At 41.9% G+C, this 26,456-nt stretch overlaps 1 protein-coding gene across 1 annotated transcript; it reads left to right on the top strand.

Moving 5' to 3' along the window:
• Window positions 1–14,289: 14,289 nt before the first annotated feature.
• Window positions 14,290–15,584, top strand: DEFB121 (defensin beta 121). Its single transcript, XM_005887942.1, has 2 exons — window positions 14,290–14,344; window positions 15,457–15,584. The coding sequence occupies exons 1-2, from the start codon at window positions 14,290–14,292 to the stop codon at window positions 15,582–15,584; spliced, it is 183 nt and encodes a 60-aa protein (XP_005888004.1).
• Window positions 15,585–26,456: the final 10,872 nt, after the last annotated feature.

The following is a 26,456-nucleotide window of genomic DNA, read 5'->3' as shown; positions in this document are numbered from 1 at the left end:
GGAAGAGATGGAGGGGTGGAGAGTGGGTCATGGTTGGGACACTCCAGAGCTTAGGAGGATGGGCTGGCAGGCAGAAACATGAAACACCATTGATCTGGGGGAAGAGGACAAAGCTCCCAATTGCTGGGTGAGACCCCACCCCACCAGTTAGTAGCACGCTACTTGGCTTCTCTGAGTTTCAATGTACTTATTTATCCACTTGAAATAATGAGGTGGAGGGATCAGCATTAAACACACTAAATGTTTGATGTGTAGGAAATGGAGCTTTCTAATTTTCTAAACCTGTGTAAGAGGGGATCTGGCACCCAAATGCTCATCTTTGCTAGTGAGAGGTGCCAGGTCTTAGGCAGCAACTGTAACCTCCAGAATTTTCCCTCAATACCCCCAAATCTCTTCTCTTTGGTCAGCTCCAAGGGTCAAGGGCAGTGGGTCAGACGTGTGAGGAGTGGTGGGGGAGGACAAGGGAAGCAGGAAAGAAGGCAGCCAGTAGTGATCTTTTCTCACGGTGTCCCTGAAACCACTTGGATTTGCACTAATCACACCTGCCTTAAGTGAGGTTGAATCTCATGATTACTGTTGCCCGTCTGTGCCAGCCCCGATACTGGAGCCATGGAAAGGTTTTAAGCAGAGACAAGGTCGCTTCAAACTTGCCCAAACCCTCCTTTTAAATTGACTTAAGTTTCTACCCTCACCGCCCTCCAGATATCTCTTTAACCTTCCACAGTGTCAGGATGTGGGGGGATTGCCTGAGAGCAGTGTGGACCCACACCCATGTCTGCTCATGGTAGACACAGTCAACAGCATCACCTGACGATGGGAGAAGAATCTCCAAATCCTGGGTTAGTTAGAACCGGCTTCATCATTTATTAGTTCTGTGAACCCCAACAAGCCACTTGGCTTCTCTGAGTTCCAGTTTAGTCACTTTGAGCTTCCCTGGTGGCTCAGTGGTAAAGAACCCACCTGCCAATGCAGGAGATGCAGGTTCGATCCCTGGGTGGGGAGAAAGAAATGGCAACCCACTCCCATATGCTCGTCTTGGAAATCCCAGGGACAGAAGGTCCTTGCAGGCTACAGTCCATAGGGTTGCAAAGAGTTGGATACGACTGAGCATCTAAGCAGAGCACAACACAGCTATGTTATTATTTGGTTAAAGAATTCACTTATTCAGTAAATATTGTAGCGTTCATCCCAGGTGTCAAGCATTGTAGTAGGTGCTGGACATAGAGCAGTGAACCCAGCAATCAATCAAAAACACCAACTATACAAAATCCTCGTCCTCTTGGAGCTTACATTCTCTGTGTGGCGGCAATGAACAGAGTAAGCAAGGAATGGATAGCAAGCATCAGGGGAAGTGGATGTGCAATTTAATAAGAAAGGATGTAAAGGAATGCCCCACTGAAATGAATTAGAATAAAGACATGAAGGAAGTGAGGGGGTGAGCCATGCAGATATGCTGGGAAGAACATTCATTTAATAGCTGAACTACTTGTAAAAGAGATGCTTCCCTTCATCTACTATTTGGTTACCTTGTGGTTTAAAGAGTTCAGAGAGGAGAGGAAGGGCAAATGGTTTGACTCTATCTTTCCTTATCAGTTTGCAAGTTAATGAATTCATTTTCTGTACCTCTGAGGTCAGTCAATTGGTTTTTCATAAGTATTATTTTGAACTCATGGTTCTAAGTCACAAGTCCAATCTATTGCAATTATTCCAATTGAAGCACAAAATTTCCTATTTTTGACCAATGGGAATCTCTTCCATTTAGCTCTGGGTATGACAGAATGTTTTTAGGCTCATCTTACAGTTTCTTACCCAGGAACTGGGAAAAACCATATTGCCAAGGTATTGGTTTCTTTTATTTTAGTTGGCAATGGTATTTTTAGACTACAATATGGGTACTAGGAATACTGATTTCTTTTGGTTGGTCAGTATTTCTAGCCTTTTTTTCAGTGATTAGAAGTGGAAAATTTTCTATCCATCCATCTACCTATTTAGAAATAAAATACTTGTGGGTTTATACTGGTACTTCCAATTCAAATACAAAGCACCAATTCAGAAAAATCTATACCACATAGGAATTTTTAAAAATTGAAGTATAGTTGATATACAATATTATAAAAATTTTAAGTGTGTGGCATAGTGATTCACAATTTTTAAAGGTTATATGCCTTTTAAAATTATTGTAAAATGTTGACTACATTCCCTGTAGTATACAATATAATCTTGTAGCTTTGTTTTTATATGCATAATAGTTTGTGCCTTTTAATCGCCTCCCTCCATGTTGCCCTCCCCGGGTCCCTCTTCCCACGGGTAGGTTGCTCTCTATCTGTGAGTCAGTTTCTTTTTTTATTACATTCACTAGTTGGTTTTACTTTTGGGGTTTATTATTTTGCTTAGCATAATGTCCTCCAAGTCATTCCATATTGTTGCAAATGGCAAAATTTTACTCTTTTTTAATAGCTGAGTAGTATTCCTTTATTTGTATATATCACATCTTCTTTATCCATTCATATCTGTTGAAACCAATATTTTTTTTCCTAAGGTCACAGAGGATTATAGAATTAGAATATCCCAAAATTAATCATTTGATTTCTCTGTCATCACATATACAATAGTTTCAGTATAATAAAACCAACACTACCAGTATAACATGATTACTCAAAGTAGTCAAAGTTTTTGCATAGGCTTTCACCATTGTTCTCCCATTTTTCTACTGCGCCATTTCTATATTGTCAGAACATGTATCCATTACGTACTCTGCTCTCTCTTTTTAAACTCTAATTATAATTCTATGAGTAACTATATTTAATGTTTATTACTAGTCCTGTGTCATGGCCTCTCTCATTTGGTTGTTTAGCTCTTTCCCTGTTAGATTTCTTAGGAAAGGCACATGGGAGCAGTATCTCCTGAGTTTCAATGTGTTGATACTTGTTTTTGTCCTTTGTATTTAGAAGTCAGTTTTACTGGATGTAACATTTATTTTCCTTGAATATCTTAAAAATGTGACACCATTTTTTTTCACGGGTAAAGCATCACTGCCAGAAAGTCCAAGTACAGTTTAATTTTCTTTCCTTTATGTCATCTTATATTTTGGGGGCCTTCTAGTTTAATCTTATGAAATAATTTTTAAAATTTGTAACTCTTTCTGAGGTCTTGTAATGTTATACGTGAATTTATTTAATGCTTGCATTTTTATGCACTATTTCACTTAATCTCAGCAACAATTCTTTGTGACAGGTGCCCTACTTTCTTTCTAAAATAGAGGAAATGGATGATCTGAGAAGTGAAATGACCTACTTGAGGTCTTCTGGTTTGGCTTGTGTTGTAGACAGATTTCAAATCCATCTGTATGAGTTCCAAGAGTCTATGCTCCTAATCATTATAACCCACTGACTCTAAAAGAAGGACCGTTGGGGGCAGGCTGGACTTGGAATGGGGTGTCCAAAAAGAATGTGAGACTACGGTGGTGGTGGTTTAGTCTCCAAGTGGTGTCCGACACTGCAACCCCATGGACTGTACTCTGCAAGGAGCCTCTTCCCATGGGATTTCCCAGGCAAGAATATTGGAGTGGGTTGCCATTTCCTTCTCCAGGGGATCTTCCTGACTCAGGGATCGAACCAGGGTCTTCTTCATTGCACCGGGATTCTTTACTGACTGAGCCAGCAGGGAAGCCCCTGAGACTATACCACCACTATATAAGTCTAGAGGTGACTTTTCCATTTCCAATGGTTCCCCTTTTCCAGCAAGGCTGTTAGTTCTCTCAAACTAGGATCTGTTTCCCCACAGGACTGATCCTGGCTTCCTTCTTTTTTTTCTCTTTGTATCAGACAGCACTGAAGACTGTTGGAATCTTCATGGCAACTGCCGTGACAGCTGTCACAAGAATGAAAAAGTCTATGTTCTGTGCCTGAGTGGTAAACTGTGCTGTGTCAAGCCCAAGTACCAACCACATGGCTTACCAAAGTTAACTAAAGGTTGAAGCCCAAGGGCACAAAAATGAAGACAACGTTGCCCTGAGCCTGACTTCAGCAGATTCCTGAGTTTTATTAAAACGCTTTTGGCTGACTTCTGTGTGTGTCTCTTAGTATACCTAACCAAATTCCAGTAGAAAAAGTGGGTAAGGAAGCAAACATTGGAGAGAAACCTGGACCTACTATGTGCTAGGTAGGCACTTACTACCTCACCTAGTCCTTTCAAGTAACCTAAGAGGTAGATACTGTCATCACTTTTTTGGTTGGGGAAGCTCAGGCTGTTTTGAAGTGGTTCACCCAACTCCAGTTACATAGCTAACATGAGGAGGTGTTGAGATTACACATTAGCTTGCATGCGTGCGTGCGTGCTAAGTTGCTTCAGTGGTGTCCAACTCTTTGCGACAGTAGCTCGCCAGGCTCCTCTGCCCATGGGCTTTTCTAGGCAAGAATTGCCTATAAGTGGAGTGGATTGCCATTTCCCCTCCCAGTGGATCTTCCCAACCCAGGGATCGAATTGTTGTCTCCTGCAATGGCAGACGGATTCTTTACCAATGAGCCACCTGGGAAGCCCCAGACTGAATGTGTTCCCCTCTAAATTCATATATTAAAGTCCCAAGCCCCAATATGATGGTATTAAGGGGCAGAGCCTTTGGAGAGGTGATTTGGTTATAAAAGTAGATACCTTATGAATGAGGTTAGTGCCCCTTCTAAAAAAAAAATCCAAGAGAGCTCTCCTGCACCTTCTACCAAGTGAAGACACAATAAGAAGGGCATCTCTGAACCAGAAGCTGAATCTGCTGGTGCACTAATTTTGGACTTCCCAGACTCCAGATCTATGGGAAATAAATGTTTATTGTTTAAACCACCCAGTCTGTGGTAGTTCGTTATAGCAGGCTGAACAGATTAAGACACATGGTGTGTATGTCTTCAGGTTTTTCCTCTGATATTGGGCCAGTTTCCCTGGGAAGGATCCTCCACAGTCCTGCTCAGAAGGTATAAGTTTGTCACTATCGTCAAAATGGAGATGGGAGAGAAACTGAGTTTTCACTTTATTTATTATTTATTTTTGGTTACCCTGGGTCTTCGGTGCTGCACATGGGTTCAGGCTTCTCATTGTGGTGGCTTCCCTTGTTGCAGAGCACAGGCTCTAGGCTCACGGGCTTCAGTGGTTGTAGCACACGGGCTCAGTATTTGCGGCCTGTGGGTTCTAGGGCATGCAAGCTTCAGTAGTTGTGGCACAGGGGCTCATTAGTTGTGGCTGCTAGGCCCTAGAGCCCAGGCTCAGTGGTTGTGATGCATGGGCTTTAGTTGCCTGTGGCATGTGGAATCTTCCCAAACCAAGGATTGAACCCATGTCCCCTGCATTAGTAGATGGATTTCTATCCACTGTGCCACCAGGAAAGTCCTGGGTCTTAACTTTAAATATGTAAAAGTTTACTTGACTCTCCCGGGTTCAATATGATACCCTTGCTTTCAACTGGCATAGTATCCCTTGTCCCTTGAACCAGACACTGTTTGCCTCCTTAGACAGTAAGGCTCTAGTTTTCTGCTGTGATAGTAGAGGGATGCTCATGGGCATCACTGAGGAACTGTACAGAGCTTGCCTACAAGGGATCAGACAGAGACAGAGAAGGGAGCCAGGGCTTACAGCAACTGGGGCTCAGATTTTGGTGGCTACGTTCTTGCTTGCAGTAGAGCCTGGGCAGGAATCCTGACCAGCAGTGCTGATCATCTGCAGAGGCAAGCTCAGTTGGCCTTTCTGTCTGATTTTGGTTCCCAGCCAATTAGCCATACCAGTCGTGGAGCCCATTCTATTACCATCCAGGCAGGAAAGCCAATTCACAGCCCTGTCCAAGCGCTGAGTATAGCTTCCAGCCCTCTGATCAGGAAGCTTGACCAGAGTCCTGGGAACCCACAGAGCTCATTCTACAGCCACACTTGGGCAGGGAGCCAAGCCATCAGCTCTGCCCAACTGTTAACTTTCGCCTCTGGGCCTTCATAGCCAGAGAGCCTGAACAGTGACCCTGGGCAGCCTTAGAATTCAACCCAAGGCTGAGTCTAGCCTACAGTTCTGCCCTGTAGTTCAGCCCAGCCTATGGCCTTATCTGTGTTAAACACAGCTTGTGGCCCTACCCAGGCAGAGAATCTAGCCAGTGACACCACCCAATCATGGAGCATAGCCTGGAACCCCACCCAGTCATAGAGCATTGTCTTCAGACCCATCCCACAGTGGGATACATCTGTAGGCCCCTCCTGGCCAGAAAGCTGGCCAGCAACCTTGCCCAACAGTGGCCACAACCGTAGCCTACCTGATTGTGAAGCCCAGGCAGGAAGTGAAGGGGAATTAAAGAGCCTCTTGATGAAGGTGAAAGAGGAGAGTGAAAAAGCTGACTTAAAACCCAGCATTCAAAAAACGAAGATCATAGCATCTGATCCTATAACTTCATGGCAAATCGATGGGGAGAAAGTGGAAGCAGTGACAGATTTTATTTTCTTGGGCTCCAAAATCACTGTGGACAGTGACTGCAGGCATGTAAATTGATACAGTCACTATGGAAGATGGTATGCAGAGTCCTTAAAAAAATAGGAATAAAATCACCATATGACCCAGTCATCCCATTACTAGGCATACACCCCAAGGAAACCAAAACTGAAAAAGACACACGTATCCCAGTGTTCATTACAGGACTATTTACAATAACTAGAACATGGAAGTGACCTAGATGTCCACTGACACAGGAATGGATAAAGAAGCTGTGGTAAATATATACAATGGAATATTACTCATCCACAAAAAGGAATGCATTTGAGTCAGTTCTAATGAGCTGGACAAACCTAGAGCCTATTATACAGAGTAAAGTAAGTCAGAAAGAGAAATATAAATATTGCATACGGACACATATATATGGAATCTAAAAGATGGTGCTGATGAATTTATTTTCAGGGCAGCGATGGAGAACCAGACGTAGAGAACAGACCTATGGATATGGGGGGAGGGGAGGAGGGAGAGGATGAGATGTATGGAGAGAGTAACATGGAAACTTACAATACCATTTGTAAAATAGATAGCCAATGAGAATTTGCTGTATGGTTCAGGGAACTCAAACAGGGGCTCTGTGACAATCTAGAAGGGGGGGATGAAAAGGGAGATGAGAGGGAGGTTCGGGAGGGAGGGGACATGGGTGTACCTATGGCTGATTCTTGTTGATGTTTGACAGAAAACCACAAAATTCTGTAAAGCAATTATCCTTCGATTTAAAAAATAAAGTGGCAAAAAAAACCACGACACCTTCTTCTTGGAAGAAAAGCGAAGACAAACCTAGACAGCTTAAGAGCACAGACATCTCTTTGCTGACAAAGGTCCATACAGTCAAAGCTATGAGTTTTCCAGTAGTCATGTATGGATGTGCGAATTGGACCATAGTGAATACTGAGCGTTGAACAATTGATGATTTTGAATTGTGGTGCTGGAGAAGACTCTTGAGAGATCAAACCAGTCAATCCCAAAGGAAATCAACTCTGAATATTCACTGGAAGGACTGATCCTGAAGCTGAAGCTCCAATACTCTGGCCGCCTTTTCTTTGGAAAAGACCCTGATGCTGGGAAAGATCAGGAGAAGAGGGCAACAGAGGATGAGATGGCTGGATGGCATCACCGACTCAATGGACATGAATCTGAGCAAACTCTGCGAGAGAGTGAAGGACTGGCAGCCTGGTGTGCTGCCATCCATGGGATCGCAAAGAGTCAGAAAACAGCAACCCAACAACAACAACAACAAAACGTTCCATAAATGGTTTACACTTATACATAACAAATTAATTTCAAGTAAAAATTTTAGGTACTTTAAATTTGTTACTCTGAGTGTTTTAAAATTTTATCATTTTGTAATCTTCTATATGAAAATGTTCCATTTTTTTACTTTCCCTTTACATTTTCATGTCTTCTCCAATCATTTCTCTTGTGTCTTTGCTCCCATATTGTCACCCCGAGACTCTGTACCCACATTTTCTGAGACTTTATTTACACAAACTAACTTTTATTTTTGGTGTTCCTTTTCCTGTCACACTTCCTGCTCACATTTTCTTGACCATGTATCTTTATGCCTCCCCTTCGGCATCAAACATGGTTCTGAGTTTCAACCAACCAACCAACCAATAAATAAATTTTGGCTGATTTAAAGAAAAACAATTTATTAAAAATGTATAATCAGAGATAATGTCAAGTGTTGGTGAGAGGGTACAGCAACTCTCCTTGCAAGGTTGATAGAAATATGAATTGATAAAATCATTTTGGCAAATTGCTTAGAAATGTATTTGTGGGCTATGAAAAAGAAAATATGCTTAAAACACCTAATTGTAGTGCATGGGCTTCTCATTGCAGTGGCTTCTCTTGTTGCAGAGCACAGGCTCCAAGTTGTGAAGGCTTCAGTAGCTGCAGCTCGAGCGCTCAGTAGTTGTAGCCCATAGGCTTAGTTGCTCTGTGGCATGTGGGATCCTAGTTCCGAACCCATGTCCCCTGCATTGGCAGGTGGATTCTTAACCAGTGGACCACCAGGGAAGTCCCCATCTATACCAAATTTGGTGAGAGTTTTTATCATGAATGGACATTGAATTGTGTCAAATGATTTTTCTGCATCTATGGAGATGATCATGTGATTTGATTCTTTGTTTTGTTAATGTGGTATGTCACATCGATTGATCTTTGGCTTTCAAACCATCCCTGCATCCCTGGAATAAATTCCACTTTATCGTGGTGCATGATATATATTGTTTGAATTTATATATTGTTGAATTCAGTTTGCCAATATTTTGTTGAGATTTTTGCATCTATATTCATCAGAGATACTTCCCTGTGCATTTTGATGATGACTTTTAAGATTTACTCTCTTAGCAACTAGCAGAAAACTTTTCAAAAACAAAAACTTGGGACTCAAGGTATCAAACAGATTGGAATGAATCTGCTCAGCTTAAAGTAAGAATTGAGAAGGAAGGGACCAGAGCCCTACCTTCTTAGCATCTCAATTCCCTGATTTTGCCTTGAGAACCCAGTCTAAGTGTCTTAGATTTACACTTAAGGATTTTAAAATTTTATCACTATGCAATTCTCTGATTTATTTGGTGCCTGAATTCCTCCAAACAGCTTGCTGCTGCTGCTGCTGCTGCTGCTGCTGCTAAGTCGCTTCAGTCGTGTCTGACTCTGTGCGACCCCGTAGACAGCAGCCCACCAGGCTCCCCCGTCCCTGAGATTCTCCAGGAAACAACACTGGAGTGGGGTGCCATTGCCTTCTCTGCCAAACGGCTTACAAGCCACCATTCCTCTGTTCATATAACTCCCCTATCTGGAGTATCCTCTCATGCCTCTCTTCTTCTTCACCATTTCTCTGAAATCTATCTTCCTTCAAGACTTAAAGAAGTTTCATGAAGACTTCCCTAAAATCCTGCCCTTTCCTCCATGTTCTATCCTACTATAATCCTCCATGTTCTATCCTACTATAATATGTTTTTTGATTTGACTCAGCACAGATTACTTTGTATTGTTTCTAGTCATGTAGCAGTTTTGCCTGACTACAGTGAGGATATATTTGAAGGTCATTAAAGCTTTTCATCAAACATTTCTGGCTTTCATCATTCTTCTTGGCCCTCTTGTGGTTGTATGGGGCCATGTCACTGTCATAGGCAGTGAGCTATGAACATCACTTCCAAGGTCAGGGTGTACAATGGCCTGTTCAAAGCCCTCCAGAACTCTCTTTCCCTCTGCCATGGTGATGAGCAACAACTGAGTGGCTATTCAATCAGTCAGGGTTCCAGAGTGAGAAGATATGGAGAAGTGACTCTAGCAAACCTGCAATGGATATGCAGCATGAGTGAAAATTAAACCTTTGTTCTTATAAGATTTATTTTTTGATTACTACATCATAACCTAGTTTATCTTAATAGATTGGATAATAGAGAACAGTATTCTATACTGTTCTGTATTTCTGGTGTTCAACAGAGGACCCTATATATTGTGTATTCTTAAGTGAGATTCAATTTATTTGGCAAATTATTCTTGAATGTTTTTGAAAGGATATGGAGGTCATTGAAAATTGCCTAATTTCCTTTTCCTAAAGAAGGTGTAAGCTTTTTAAGGACAGGAACCCTCTTAGACAGCTCTTCTTCCGTCACTTCCTAGCATTTTAGCCTGCAGTCTACAAGAAGCTCTAAATAGCCTGGGTAGTTTTGGACGGGGTGATGTTAAAGAAGGACATTCTAGGAGGGATAAAAACATGACATGATACGGAGAGATCAGTAGTTGGTTCCTGGGAAAGAAGACAATGAAATGAAGTATTTAGGGAAAGAACAACTTTTAGAAAAGTTTAAGCAACAATAAAAATAAGAAACCAGGGGAGACATCCTGGGAGGAACAAGGAGAGCTAGGAACAGGGATAAGCTTGGAAACACTCTTTGATAAAATGCTGGGAACCTTCCTTACCATCTTTCACTACAACTCAGTCAGAGTTACATTGTACACACTCCAGACATAGAGGAGAGATGTGTCCTTGAGGTTGGATTCTGAGTAAGTACTCTGGGTCTTAGATTTGAGACCCAAAGTTTCAACAGTTCCAGTCTTGATTTTAAAAAGCATGGTGAACATGGTGGTCTTTGAATCACTGAAAATTCTTGTCCCTTTTCCTGAATATTGACTATGTTGACAAGGAAGGAGAACCAAGGGGGCTTCAGGGAGGAAAGAAGTCAAGTCAAATGTTCCAAGAAATCAAGAAAGTTGGAAATTCATAGAAAATAACATTGGGGGCTTCCTGTATGTCAGGTACTGTTCTATGGGCTTTATTGGCATTTCCTCATTTAATCTTCACAGCAAAGCTCCTGAGGTCAGTGATGAGGTTCAGATATATTAATTGGCTTATTCAAAGTCACATGGCTAATAAGTGGCAAAGTGAGAATTTGAACCTAGATCTGTCCATCTCCAAAGCTCATATTATTTTCATTACCCCACACAGACATTGGTGTTAGATTGTCAAATATCATTTCAAGTAATTTGAAAACAAACAAACAAACAAACAAACCCAGTGTATCTATTGCCATTGCTAATTGCATTTAGCACCAGGAGGAGTCAGAGTAGGAATATAATAAAAGACAGCAAATTTCCAAGCCTTATTTGAACTAGGTAGTTCATCTTTTTTCCCCACTTTCCTCCAACATCTCCCACCCCTAAAAACTATAAAGAAATGAAATGTAGAATTTTCCTTTCCTTTGATGCAGTGATAGAAACAGGGAAAAACCAGGGGCTGGTGGCTGAAATCTGAAAAAGTTGTGGAAGGGTCCCAGGAAAGATGTGATAAATCCCCTGGAAACATAAGAAAGTTCATTTTCTAGGCTAGGCACTCTCCAATGAGAGAGGCTTTAGTTTACACTGGACCACTGGGTTCGATCCCTGGGTTGGGAAGCCCCTAGAAAAGGGAATGGCTACCCACTCCAGTATTCTGGCCTGAAGAATTCCATGGACTGTATAGTCCATGGGGTCACAAAGAGTCGGACATGACTGAGCGACTTTCACTTTTACAGTAAAAGTCAATGGTCAGGCGGAGAAGAGATGCAGTTTTCTGAATCTCAGACACCACCCTATCTTGCACTAGGCCAGAGATGGCAATGGTACCCACTTCAGGCTTGGAAAGAGGTAACTGGTGTTGAGTAAAGGACCACAGCACTGCAGGAGCCTATTTAAAGAGGTCAAGCACATGTAGTTAGCCTCAGGGCTGGGTTTCTGACCACACCTTCCGTCTGGGGACTTTAAGCTCCTGAACATTTCACAGCCAAGTCCACTCATCAGTGTGAACCCCTTCCTGCTGAATGCCTCCTACTTTTTCACACTCTCAGATAATATTCTCAGTGGACCATTAATAGATATATAGACTCCTCTTTTTTTTTTTTTTTTGGCTTTGTCATATAGCCTGTGAGATTTTAATTACTAAACCAGGGATTGAACTCAGGTTCTCGACAGTGAGTTGGTAGAGTCCTAACCAGTGGACCACCAGGGAATTCTCTGGATTCCTCCTTTCTAAATCTGTAATTTCGTCTGGAAAGCACATATTCACACAAAGATTACCTCTAATCTTCATTCATTTCTCTCTCTCTTTTTTGCTCTGCTTCCACAGTTTTCTTTGTTCCTTTTCTTACTGACAGGCATTCACCCCACTCATAAGGTGCCTATGACTTCATGCTTGACAATAGAGAAAATCTCACATTTGTAGATATCAGTAAGAGAGGTGGTTCTATTGTTTTCTGTCCTTTTACAATAGTTTATGTCTATTAGCTAGTGAATCAGATTCTTTTTAGCCAGTCAGATTATTTTTCTTGGAGAGCTTTGAATGAAAGTCATGGCAAAATAATTGGCTATCAGTAGAAATGAGGAAGTGGAGATGTCTAAGCTGAAGAATGCTGGATACCCCAGAGATGGAGATGAATATAGCTCAGGTGTGGGGGGATCCCTTTTCAGCTTGTGAAGTTACCAGGGCATTTTGTTTTATAGTACCTTGTGCCAGATGGGAAAGGATTTGTTATGAGAGTCTCCTCTAATGATGAAAACCTGTTAGATAATGTACATAATTGGTTCAGGTCATCTCTTCATTAGGTTACCTTATTCTGCTAATCAACAATCAGAAGAATAAACATGCAGGGCTATGATGGAGTTCTTCACTGAAGGAGAAGTAGATCTCAAAAGAAGAGTGCAATACTAAGAGAAACTCTGTATCCCTAAGGGTTCTTTGGATGTACAAAGGAAGCCCTTTAAATTTCTGTAAGAGTGGAGCCCATGTGAGTTTCCCCACTTCTCAGTCTCCAGTCCTTCAAGACTCTTAGCCAAGTGTCCTACTCTTCTAACTGGAAACATTTCCTTTCTCAAAAATGGAGAAAGTTGTGCCCTCTGGTCTTGAAACTCAAATGGCACCTCAGGTTTCTTTTCTACAGTCCTTTCTAGAAGGAGAGGAAATGAGTTCCAGGGCTAATTTTCTCACTACTAATCCTTAGAAGTAAGCCACTTGTCAATAGAGCAACATTTCCTTTTTCATTCCTCTGCTGCCAAGGGTTGGGTCAGTTATTATGACGAATTTGTCATCATTGGCCTTATACAAAGCCTTTTCCTATTTATTTTACTGATTTATTGATTTTTACCCTCATAATCATGTGAAATCACAAACTTGAATCAAGATTGCCAGGAGAAAACAACCTCAGATGTGCAGATGATACCACTCTAATGGCAGAAAGTGAACAGGAACTAAAGAGCCTCTTGATGAGGGTGAAAGAAGAGAGTGAAAAAGCTGGCTTAAAACTCAACATTAAAAAACCTAAGATCATGGTATCCTTCCCATTATTTCATGGCAAATAGAAGGGGAAAAAGTGGAAGCCACAGAGACAGATTTTATTTTCCTGGGCTACAAAATCACTGTGGACAGTGATTGCAGCCACAAAATTAAAACACACTTGCTCCTTGGAAAGCAAGCTATGACAAACCTAAACAGTGTACTAAAAAGCAGAGTATCACTTTGCCGACAAATGTCCATATAGTCAAGGCTATGGTTTTTCCAGTAGTACATGTAAGCATCTTGTAGTGTATACAGAAGTTAAAATACATGTAAAACGTATATAATGCAATTAAAAAGTTACCTCAACAAAAGATTTGGGGAACAAGACACAGAAAGACAAATGCTGCATGATATAACTTCTTTGTAGAATCTAAAAATTTTTTTTTAAAAAGTCCAACTCACCCTGGAGAAGGAAATGGCAACCCACTCCAGTACTCTTGCCTGGAACATTCCATGGACTGAGAAGCCTGGTAGGCTACAGTCCATGGGGTCGCAAAGAGTCGGACACGACTGAGCAACTTCGATTCACTTAGGGTATACAAGGTTTTCACAAAAAACTGGTCGGGTTCCTTGGCTAAGAGGAGACTCTGCCTTGGGCCCGCTGGTGTAATAAACTGCACTCCACTAAAAAAAGAAAAAATAAAATAAATAAATAAAAAGTCCAACTCATAGAAACAGAGACTAGAATGGTGATTGCCAAACTCTGGGGGTGGAAGTGGTGGGACAAATATATATATGTATGGCTGGAAGAGCAGAAGAAGGTGGCGTGTCCAACAGCCATTCTACTACTGTGGTTGATTACATATCTGTCTGTCTAATCTTAAATGACTGTTCCCTTTCTGGTTCACTGATCATGGTTCTACCATGCTCATTGGGGCAATAAATACCAGTCTGGACTGCTCAGCATGGAGTCCTCTGACTGTCTTGCCAGCCTAGAAGCCTCCTATCTCTATCCATAATTCATGAAGTTCCTTCTGATTTTGACTATTACCCTGCTCCTGGCCCAGGTCACCCCAGGTAACCAGGATCTTTCCCAAGAGAAAGTGGGTCAGGGAACCTGATGCATATTTAGGGAATTCTGGTGGCTCTAATAGCTTGGGCTGGGAGAATGGCCTTGGGCAGGGAGAATGGCCTTTGGATATCTCACTAACCATATCTAGCATATCTCTCAAACTCAAAAGGGGAAGTTTGAGTTCCCTGGTGCTGATTTTTCAGTGGCATTAGTTGACCACTCTGACCTTCTCTCTACGGTTGGCTCTGGAGAAGCTGAACAAGATGATGGCAAAGACAGGGTGGGTACTTGGAGGGGAGAGACTTGGACACAGAGTATGGAGGAAATGGGAGTTTTCCCAAAAACATTCCTTGGGATAATTTGAATTTTGATGTATTGTTGCCTCTATGAAAACGGTTCCTTGATTTCTGATTGTTTGAGGATTCTGATTCTACTCTCTCAGGCAACCTCAATTTACCTGGGCTACTTGAGGTTGTACCAGAGAGCTGTTTCTAATTATCTTGACCTGTCAAGACCAGTGAAAAGCTCTGGAATGTTGTGGTAAAGAGTTTTATAGATGGCGAGCTGCAGTCCATGGGGTCGCAAAGGGTCAGACATGACCGAGAGAATGAACAACAACAAAGAAAACTTGCAGATGTTCTGACAGATGTATTTCAGATTCCTGTCCCTTTTCATTGATATGGTCAAAGAGGGTACCCAAAAGTAAAGGGAAAAGATGGTTAATTGACACCTGGGTACCTGTGTACCTTATAATGGGGGGAGGGGAATGAAACCCTACCTGGGTACCTTATAATATGGGAGAGATGAAACCCTGGAGAGAGGGGCCCTCTTGCCTCCCCAAAGGGAGCTGGTTGGGGTGGGGAAGCAGCCAAGTAGGTCCCAGGTCACTGAGTGGGGAGAATTTTGGAATTGTGACTGGGGACACAAGTGAGAAAAAAGAAAAGACAGTGACTATAATCTCCCTTAAACCTGGAGGATGCCTTAGGAGGGCTTTTTCTTCACATGTCCCCTTATTTCCCTATAACTGTCTTTTCTGTTGGTCTTTGGCCTCCCCCTTCCCCAACCTGCTGCTTATTTCTAGACTGATCCACCCCTCTCCTTTTCCTTTTAATTTCAGCCATGAAGTGTTGGAATAAGTTGGGAAGATGCAGAGAAACGTGTGAACAGAATGAAGTGTTCTATATAATGTGCAAGAATGAGGCTATGTGCTGTGTATCTCCCAAGCACCTGCCTGCCAGAAACTGAATCTTCAAACATAGCTGGAAGATGGAGATACATTTTTGTGGTCTGACACACCTTATCCAAACTTGAGTCTAACATCGTTGGACCCTATGGTTCTGGTAAATCATTCTTGCCTGTACTTTTGTGTCTGATGATTCTATTCAGTTATATTATATTTAGAAATAATAAATATATTATATTGTATATAATTTATATATATTATATTTAGAAATAAATAAGGAATGGAGTAAGGTGCGTATGGGTATTGTAGAGAACAGGATGGACCTGTTGGTAATAATTTCAGTCTTCTGCACGTCTCTTGGCCTGCTGGCCCACGGCTGGTCCCACATGATGTAAATAAGGAATGTTCATTCTATTCTCTGATTCTTGTTTTCTAGACCAGCACTGCCAACAGAACTTTCTGCATCAAAAGAATGGTTTCTTATTTGTGTTGTCCAACATGGTAACTACTAGCCACGTATGGCTATTAAGCAGTTGAAATGTGGCTAGTGTGACTGAGGAACTGAATTTTTAATTTTATCTATACTTCAATGTATATAGCCAACTATGGCTAGTGGTTATTGTATTGGACAGTGTAGCTTTAGAGTCTAGAGATATAAAGTAGAGACAGGCTGGGGGCTCAGCCTCAGGTATTTTAGGTGAAGTAAAGGAGGCCAGCTAGGATCTGCGAAGAACATAAGAACCCATTCTTAGCCTGCCGGTTCCCTTTCTATATTTTCATGGCCAAGGACTGCAACTCTCCCTTGATAATACTTGCAGTTCTGTCCTGTTTGGGACTCCAGGATTGTGTCATTCACCCTGGAGAGAGTTGATATCGGGCCCAATGTGGATTCCTGCTCCATCTCTTTCCTTCCCTTTCTCCCTGGTTGGCACTGCTTGCTACTGAACTTCTGGCCAGTCGTTTTCCAGGACCGAGTTGGAACTGAGACAACAAGGATTTTCCTGTCTCCAGCTCCATGATTTGGGTCATGGTCCAAGTAGCCCTAACCCATTGCTACTTATCTGGCTAATCAGAAAGAACTGATTTTTTATCCTGAGTCAGAAAATTCTATTCAGAGCTACCTGTCTACTATTCAGTCCCTTTATATGAGAACACTGAATCTGGCCTCGGCCTTTTGGCTTGATTCAGTCATCTCCAGCCTGCCTATTTGATGATTATCTCTAACCCTAGAGTCTAAGTATTACTGCTGCCGTCAGAGGATGAGCATTCGATTCAGGATCAGAAGGTCTGGCTTCAAATCCTTATCAGATGCTTCTGGGCAAACCATTCGATCCTCTCTAATTTATTTTCTCATCTATAAAACAAGCATTTATCTTACCCAAAGTATGGGGTTATTAGGAGGATTAAATAAAATAACAGGAAAGTGCCCAGTACAGAGTCTAACACACATTTGATTCCAATCTAGATTGATCTAACTCCTTAATTTTCTCCTTTTAGACTCTGCATAGAAATACCCTGCCTGTCAAAAATTAAGATCCACCTTCTCCAGTTTGTCCCAACTCCTACTTGCCAGAATGAATCAGTCTTAAAATTGAAATGAAGCCTTAACCTCACTACGTTTTCACTGACCATCTGAATCTCCTGATTTCACTTCCCTGTGTGCTCAGGTTGGAGATAATGATCTAGTCCTGTAGCAGTTCTTTTGCAGACAGTCTCAATACCCATGTTCCATGCTGCTTGAAATAGGTCCAGTCTAGCAGAATGCAACCACTTGTTTGGCTTCTCCATATGTATGTTTTATCAGCTGGTTATTTTTGAAGAAAATTATCTACCTGGCTTCAGTGATTTCATAGGAAATTCAGGGCCTCAAACCTCAAATAGCATTCAACTCTCCTACACCTAATTTATTCTTTTCTTCTAGGAAGCTTGGCTTCTCACTCTCTGAAATCACTATTCCATGATTGTTTTCTCTCTCCTCAATTTTCTACTACTTCCTCAACAACTCTTTCATCTTTTCTTGACTGCTGCTGCTGCTGCTAAGTCACTTCAGTTGTGTCAGACTCTGAGTGACCCCATGGACAGCAGCTCACCAGGCTCCTCTATCCCTGGGATTCTCCAGGCAAGAATACTGGAGTGGGTTGCCATTTCCTTCTCCAATGCATGCATGCATGCTAAGTCGCTTCAGTCATGTCTGACTCTGTGCAACGCTATGGACAGCAGCCCACCAGGCTCCTCTGTCCACGGGAGTCTCTAGGCAAGAATACTGGAGTGGGTTGCCATTTCCTTCTCCACTTTTCTTGAATAGATCTACCTATTCTTTCATTCAATTTTATAACTCCTGTCTTCCTTTTGGATAGAACAATTTTGCCTACTCCTGAGAAACCAACCCCTCCGCTTGTCCATATTCCTCCCTTCCCTACTCAAGGATTTCATTTTCAATTCTTCTCTTCACCTCCCTCTTCTCTTCTGGACCATTTATATCACTATACAAAGATGTTCTCATACCTCCCATCTTAAAACAAAACATCCCTTGGTCCCATTCAGGACTATGCCCCATTTCTTTGCAATTCTTCAAAGAAAAATTTCTCAAAATGCTGACTACCTTCACTTTCCTACTTCCTCATTTCCCATTCACTTTTCAAATGAATTCAATTTGGCTTTAACCTTGCCATTGAAACTTTTCTTGTAGAGGTCCTAACTATCACTGATGTTGTCAAACTCAACAGAGGCATCCCTATCTTCCTTTCATTGACTTCTAGGCAATATTTGACATCAGGGCCACTACCTGCTCATTGAAACGCTTTCTTCTCTTGATGTCTAAGTTACCGGATGCTTAGGTTGCCTTAAACTTGCCAAGCAACTTCCTTTCGGTCTTCTATGTAATCTCCTTCACTTCTGCCTAATTACAGGGCTTCTTTCTGTCCGCCCCCCCCCCTCCCCGCACTGGGTGTTTTGAACACCTTCCGCGTGCTGATCACTTCCAAATTCATATCTCTGACCCCATTCTTTCTCAAACCTCTAGTTGATATATCTGCCTTCTTAAGTGACGTTTTCATTTGGATGCCTAATGTATCCTTTTGGTGAGGACCTCGCTTCACCAAGCCTTGTTATTACCCTATTATCTCCCTTTTCAGTAAATACTAACAATATGTACCCAGGTGCTCCAAACTAGAAGGCATCCTTGGTTCCTTACTTTGCTTCACTGCATTCAATTTATCAGCAAATCCTATGGCTCTACCCTAAAAATGTGTCTCAAGACCATCCATGTCTTTCCATCTAGTTCAAGCTATTATTAGCTTCTTTGCCTAGTTTTTCTTTTTTTAAAAAAAAAAAAAAACTTTATTTTATATTGGAGTATAGTTGATTAACAATGTTGTGACAGTTTCAGGGGAACTGCAAAGTGATTCAGATATATGTATTGTATTCTTTTCCCATTTAGGTTGTTACATGATATTGAGCAGAATTCCCTGTGCTGTACAGTAGGTTCATGTTGTTATCCATTTAAAATATAGCAGTGCATTCATGTCAATTCCAAACTCTCTAACTATCCCTCCCTCCACCCCTCACCTCTGGTAACCATAAGTCTGTGAGTGTGTTTCTGTTTTGTAAATAAGTTCATTTGTATTATTTCTTTTTAGATTCTGCATATAAGGATATCATACGATATTTCTCTTCCTCTGATTTCCTTCACTCAATATGACAACCTCTGGGCCCATCCATGTTGCTGCTAATGACATTCATTCTTTTAAACGGCTGAGTAATATTCCGTCATATATATGTACCACATCTTCTTTATCCATTCCTCTGAGAATGGACATTTAGGTTGCTTCCATGTCTTGGCTATTGTAAACAGTGCTACAACGAAGCCACTATTAATCTGAATTTCTACAATAGTATCCTAACTGATTTCTTGTTTAATCCCCTAATTAATTTTCTACACAACCAAAAGATAAATTATATCCTGTAACTGTTCTGTTTGGGCTTCCCTGGTGGCTCAGTGGTAAAGAATCCACTTGCCAATGCAGGAGACACTAGTTCTATCCCTGGGTTGGGAAGATCCCCTGCAGGAGGAAATGACAATCCACTCCAGTACTCTTACCTGGAAAATCCAATGGACAGAGGAGCCTGGTGGGCTACAGTCCATGGGATCACAAAATAGTCAGACATGACTTAGTGACTAAACAACAACTCTGTTCTGTTTTACTACAAACTATGGCTTCCTGTTTCCCGAAGAGTAAAATCTAAGCTCCTTGCTATAACTGGTGAGGCCCTGCCCAATCTGACTTTGCTTACCTCTCTGGCATCTTCCTTCCTCCTTACAATCAGGTCATTCTGGCCTCCTTTCTGTTCCCTCATGTCAACAATCTTTTTTCTGCCCTAGGGCCTTGCTGCATGCCATTCCTTCTGCCTAAGAAAGCTCTGCCTCTGATATGTGTGTAGTTGTGTTTTGGTCTCATCTTCCAGGCCTTACGTCTTTTCTTCTGGACAAACCCTATTTTCATATGAATAAACTGAAAAAAAAATTTTTTTTTAAGTATAAATTTATTTATTTTAATTGGAAGTTAATTACTTTACAATATTGTATTTGTTTTGCCATACATCAACATGAATCTGCCACAGGTATACACGTGTTCCCCATCCTGAACCCCCCTGCCTCCTCCCTCCCTATACCATCCCTCTGGGATTTAATAATCAGATTTCTTTTTAAAAAATTTAAAGACTCAGCAACAGTTTCTCATTCTTGAAAAGTGTCGATCTTCAGGAATCCTTCTCAGTTTGCCACAATCCTCACCTAAAGTTTCCCTGATGCAGAAGCTAAATATCAAGAGTGGTACTAAAAAACCCCAAATGATGACTCTGATATACCATGGTAGTTTCTTCCTTCACTTGTGTTACTTGCCTGTCCCCAAAGGCAACTGAACTCGGGGCTTTGAATTTGCAATAGATGTGTTTCTATGAAGTACTGGGGGAAATATAGTCTATAAATCAAACTACATCTGAATTGTATATAGTTTGCTATTCAGTGAAATCAACTGTAAGCATAAACAACCTCTTTTGTATATCAAATGAGCACACTTGATTATATTTCTATTGCCTTGACAAGAGCTACATCTTAGCGTGACATATAATTTTGAGAGCTTAATTTGACCTACTAAAATTTTATAAAAATGTCTTCCTTTTATTATTATGACATTTACTTTTGCACTTGGGATGCTTGAAATCAGAGTGACTGTTCTTTCTTTGCAAGTAATCTGTCTAACTTTCTTTTCCTGCATGGATAAGATCATATTTCTTATACAGTTTTTATTATTATTATTTTTTTAAAAATATAAATTTATTTATTTTAATTAGAGGTTAATTACTTTACAATATTGTATTGGTTTTGCCATACATCAACATGTTTTTTAAAATTTAGTTTTTAAATTTTATATTGAAAGGTAGTTGATTTACAATATTGTGTTAGCTTCAAATAAAACTATTCCTAAGACAAGTTAAAGATGGAGTAAATTAATTTTTGCCAGGGACATGGCAAGCTCATTATAGCTGTAGACCTAGACTTTTTCTTCTACCCTAGCAAGTTTTCCTTTTTGCATATAGCTTTAAAAAGAAGCTTTTACCACTACATAAATTTCATGTAAAGTTTATCCACGCTAAGTGGTATGGTTCAATGATTTTTGGTTTCAGAACGTTTCCATCATCTCCCAAATTTCCTTTGTAGTCATTTGCCATTAATCCCTGCTCCCACCCTCTGCTGCTGCTGCCAAGTCACTTCAGTCGTGTCTAACTCTGTGTGACCCCAAAGATGGCAGCCCAACAGGCTCCACTGTCCCTGGGATTCTCCAGGCACTAACACTGGAGTGGGTTGCCATTTCCTTCTCCAATGCATGAAAGTGAAAAGTGAAAGTGAAGTCGCTCAGTCGTGTCTGACTCCTAGTGACCCCATGGACTGCAGCCTACCAGGCTCCTCCGTCCATGGAATTTTCCAGGCAAGAGTACTGGAGTGGGCTGCCATTGCCTTCTCCCCCTCTAGCCCTAGCTAAACTTGAGCCAGGAATATACTTGCCCCAGTCGTGACCTCAGCCTTAGCCAGGTATTGGCCCTCCTTAAATCACTCATTACTGACATCATCACTCCCACCTGACCTGGGTGTTCAGGTCTTAAGTTTAAATATCATCCTTGATTATCATAGCTAACAAAGTTCTTCATGTCACTGCCATGTCTTTCTTAGCACTTCTCAAAAATCAGTGATTATTTTGTGCATTTACCCGTTTCTTGTCTATCAGGAGAATTTGGATTTCTTGTCAGTTTCACTCTTCGCTCCATCCGGAATGTAATAAATATTTGCCAACTCTATGAATATTTAAAGCCCAAGAAGGTCACCTTTTCACTTGAACAGGTATCCCCTCCCAAGTTCTCATGCTTTACCATCGTCTGAGATGTAAGCCTTTTGATGCTGCCCTCTTCACTTCTCACGTCAAGTCGGCACTCACAGCTTCTTGATTCTTCCTCCACAATATCTTTGTACAAATTCCACTCTCCCTCACTATTGTCAGGGCTGCCCTTTCACGTCAGTCTCTCATTAGCATCCTTTCTCCTCTTTTCTCCAGACCTTCTCTCCTGAGTTTTGCTGCTGATCTCTTACCTCCCTGCCAGGTCATATTGTGGCGTCCAACCTCACAGGGGTTCCTTGTTGAATAATAGAGCAATGTTTTCTCAACATATTTGATGATAAAACACCTTAAATTTATTATCGGATATAATGATTAGAGTTCATCAGAGACCAACTTAAGCAGAAAGAAAGGAAGGATAGCAGGAAGGAAAACATGGAACTCACAGAACTAACTGGAAGTGTAGACAATTGTACTTGGAAGGACAAAGGGGGTATGGGGAACAGAAAAAATGTACCAGGGTCCCGCCACCAGCATTGGTGTCCTGGGACTGGACACCAACATCAAATCTGCCTGAACTTCTCCCACAGTGGCTCTGCCTGCTGTGCATACATGAGTATTTTCTCCACTTTCTCTGTGGTTTGGATTTAGTTCTTTATGATTCAGATTTTTTTCATTGGAGCATCCAGTTGGCTGAGCCTGGGTTGTGTGTCTGCCTGCTAACTCCCCAGGTGGCACAAAATATTCGCCCTTACTACTTTCTGTAGCACTCAATCTTTCTCAAGATTGAGAACGGGGTAGGACGGGGCTGTCTGCTGTCACCCTGTTTGTTTAATCTATATGCTAAACACATCATGAGAAATGCCAGGCTGGATGAGTCACAAGCTGGAGTGAAGTTAGGCGGGAGAAACATCAACAACCTCAGATACGCGGATGATACCACTCTAATGGCAGAAAGCGAGGAGGAACTAAAGAGCCTTTTGATGAGGGTGAAGGAGGAGCGTGAAAGAGCTGGCTTAAAACTAAATATTAAAAAAACTAATATCATGGCATCTGGCCCCATTACTTCATGGCAAATAGAAGGGGAAAAGGTGGAAGTAGTAACAGATTTCCTCTTCTTGGGCTCTAAAATCACTGTGGATGGTGACTGCAGCCATGAAATCAGAAGACATTTGCTTCTTGGCAGGAAAGCTATGACAAATCTAGACAGTGTGTTGAAAAGCAGAGATGTTACTCTGCCGACAAATGTCCATATAGTCAAGGCTATGGTCTTTCCAGTGGTCACATATGGTTGGAGAGCTGGACTGTAAAGAAAACAGAATGCTGGAGAATTGATGTTTTCGAACTATGGTGCTGGAGAAGACTCCTGAGAGTCCCTTGGACAGCAAGGAGATCAAATTAGTCAATCTTTAGGAAATAAACCCTGGATACTCATTGGAAGGACTGATGCTGAGGCTGAATTTTGGTCATCTGATGCGAACAGCAAACTCATTGGAAAAGTCCCTGATGCTGGGAAAGATTGACGGCAGAAGGAGAAGAGGGTATCAGAGGATGAGATGGCTGGATGGCATCACCAATGCAATGGACATGAACTTGGGCAAACTTTGGGAGATGGCGAGGGACAGAGAGGCTTGGTGTGCTATAGTCCATGGGGCCACAAAGAGTCGGACACTACTGGGCAACTGAACAACAACAACAACTTTCTGTAGTAGAAGATCAGTCCTCCTTTCTGTCAAGATCCAGAGAATGGAGAATTATTCCCAGATGAAAAGGGATTCAGATGCTGAGTGTCCAAAGATGCGGCACCAAGCGGTCACTGCTAGGGACTATTATCCTCAACCCTTTCCTCTTACCTGGAGTGTTTTCTCTTCCACTTTGATCTTTCTGATTGCCAAGGCCAGGACAAGGGAGAGAAGAGGAAGGTGCCCAGAGTGCAACCTAGAAGGAGGCACTCACCATCAAGGTCGTGCAAGTGTCTCCTTATATGTTGCGCACTAGGCACCTCCTTCCCCTCACCCTAATCCCGACTTTGTCGATGGCATCCCACATTTCCCTTTTTCAGCACCCACCACACCTATACTTATGTTTGTTCAATGTTTGTCTTTATGATAGACTGTAATCTCCAGGATTGGAGAAGGAAATGGCAACCCACTCCAGTGTTCTTGCTTGGAGAACCCCAGGGACAGGGGAGCCTGGTGGGCTGCCATCTCTGGGGTTGCACAGAGTTGGACACGACTGAAGCGACTTAGCAGCAGCAGTAATCTCCAGGAAGACAGAGACCACAGCTGATTGATTTTCTGTCCCAGAAGAGAATTGGCATAAACTGGGGACTCAACCAATATTATTTTAGCAATTGTCTGACTTAATTACTTATACGTTTGGCTTAAAATAGACATTAGAAATGGCCTTGCAAGAAAATTCCTTCTTTTAGGCATAGCTTCATATTAGAATAGTGTAAGTGTCTGATATGAATAAACATGAAAGTGAAAGTGAAGTTGCTGAGTCATGTCTGACTCTTTGCGACCCCATGGACTGTAGCCTACCAGGCTCCTCAGTCCACGGAACTTTCCAGGCAAGAGTACTGGAGTGGGTTGCCATTTCCTTCTCCAGGGGATCTTCCCAACCCAGGGATGGAACCTGGGTCTCCCACACTGCAGGCAGATGCTTTACCGTCTGAGCCACCAGGGAAGCCCTGAATAAGCATGGAATGATACGAAAAATACATGTTGAGATAATAAGGCAAGATGCTTAACAGGAATGGGTGACACTGTCCGTTGCTGTCATACATTGGTCAATCCTTCTATTATTGCTGAGCAGATTGAAAGGTATGCTTTTGTGAGTCAAGTGACATCTTCTCTGAATATCCAGAGTTCTTGAGGACAGCATGCCTTTCCCTAAAAGAAACATTATTGCACATTAATGAGATTAGCGATATAAATGTATTAGAATTTTTAAACAAACATTGTGGCAGAGTGATAAATTAAGATTTTGATGTAGCAATTACCTGATAATTTATTTATCCATTTTCTTGAAGCGTCAGCAAAAAGAGTACAAATATAATTTTTTTTTCTGCCCAGTTATTGGAAGGAAAGCCAGGATACTTTGTGTTCCTCCTTTTTCACTGGAGAATTGAGTGTGTGTGTGTGTGTGTGTGTGTGAGTTTGTGTTCTGAAGCCAACCTTGTCTCTCCCTCTGCCCTCATCTTTGTTAGGGAGGCCTAGGTGCAAGATAACAGTTAGATTGGATTGTCTCAGAAGTGGGATGAAGACTTTGTCTTAGGGTCAAGAGAGGAAGAGAAGCCCATCATTTGGGGGTGTTGAATCTCCTTGACTGGGAGAAGAGATGGGATTTGGTTTCATGGGTGTTTGATAAAGTACTCCAAGGTGACAGGTACTCAGATGGGGTTGCCAGCATGGCAGGCAGAGGCTGTGGACCCAGCCACTAGGTTCGTGGTCCTGAGAGAGGCAGCAAAGGCCTCCAGGTTGGACTTGAGGTCAGTGGAGAAAGCCATGGTGGTGAGCAGTTCTCCAGCTGCCCAGTGAATAACTGGCAGAGTTCATCAGCAGTATCCTGAGCATGAGGAAAAGAGAAATGAACATCATCATCATGAAATAGGGATCAGGTCCTTCCTCATTTCCCAGAACCACGAGGAACAAGTGGAGAAGATCAGGAAACCCCAGTAACAACTGGCTCTGGACATCTCACTTACTTTGCAAGTGGTATCTTGGAGTGAAATTAAAAAAAAAAAGAAGTGCAGCATTTCCCAAGTCTTGAATGTAGTGGGGCATTCATAACTGGTATGTGACTATTAATATTTTAAAGAATTTTAGATTTTTTTTTTACTAGTATCTATTTCTTTTACAGAACATTGCTTGAAACGAGACACAGCTGGGGCTATCTTGCTGTAGGGGTTTCTCTAGCATCCACACCCTCTTTAGTAGCCCGCCTCCTAAACACACACTTTCATATGGCCTTGGCATTGGTATCACCTTTCTCTGAGCTACAAATGTTCACCTGGATACTTTACCTTCCTTGCTGGGGAAATGAGGAAATGATATAAATGTATGAGAGTGAGAAATGTCTGTAAAAGGTGGTGATTCTATGATTCTCATTTCTTTTACCTTTTTGTTATGTTATTAACAAGGTTGGTGGGAGGAATAAATGAGATCAGGTAAAAATACTTGCCCTGGGAACTTGATAATTGGTACTTCCCTCCTCCTCTCTACCGTGGGATTCAGGCTGTAGGAAGTGGGCAGTCCCTTTAAAACTTCAAAATGTAACTTGCAAAGATTTCAGGGGTGGGTGGTGCCAGTCTCAGAGCACTGGCCAGGCCGGAATGTACCCATGTGGGAGGCATTACAAAGGCCAAGGCTACAGTTTGTTCTGGTCTTGGCGGGTCCCAGTAATACCATACAATAATCGGGGTCTAAGTTGACTCTGACCAAAGCCAGCCTCTTTCCCTGTCTCCTGCCACCTTCTCCCACAGTGGCTTGAGCTTGGCCACCTCGACAGCCCCTGCTCCCTGTTCCTCCTCAGCCCCTTAGC

The sequence above is a fragment of the Bos mutus genome, chromosome 13 (genome assembly GCF_027580195.1).
Source record: "Bos mutus isolate GX-2022 chromosome 13, NWIPB_WYAK_1.1, whole genome shotgun sequence".
Lineage (NCBI taxonomy): Eukaryota > Metazoa > Chordata > Mammalia > Artiodactyla > Bovidae > Bos > Bos mutus.
This window is presented reverse-complemented; position numbering and strand designations above follow the sequence as displayed.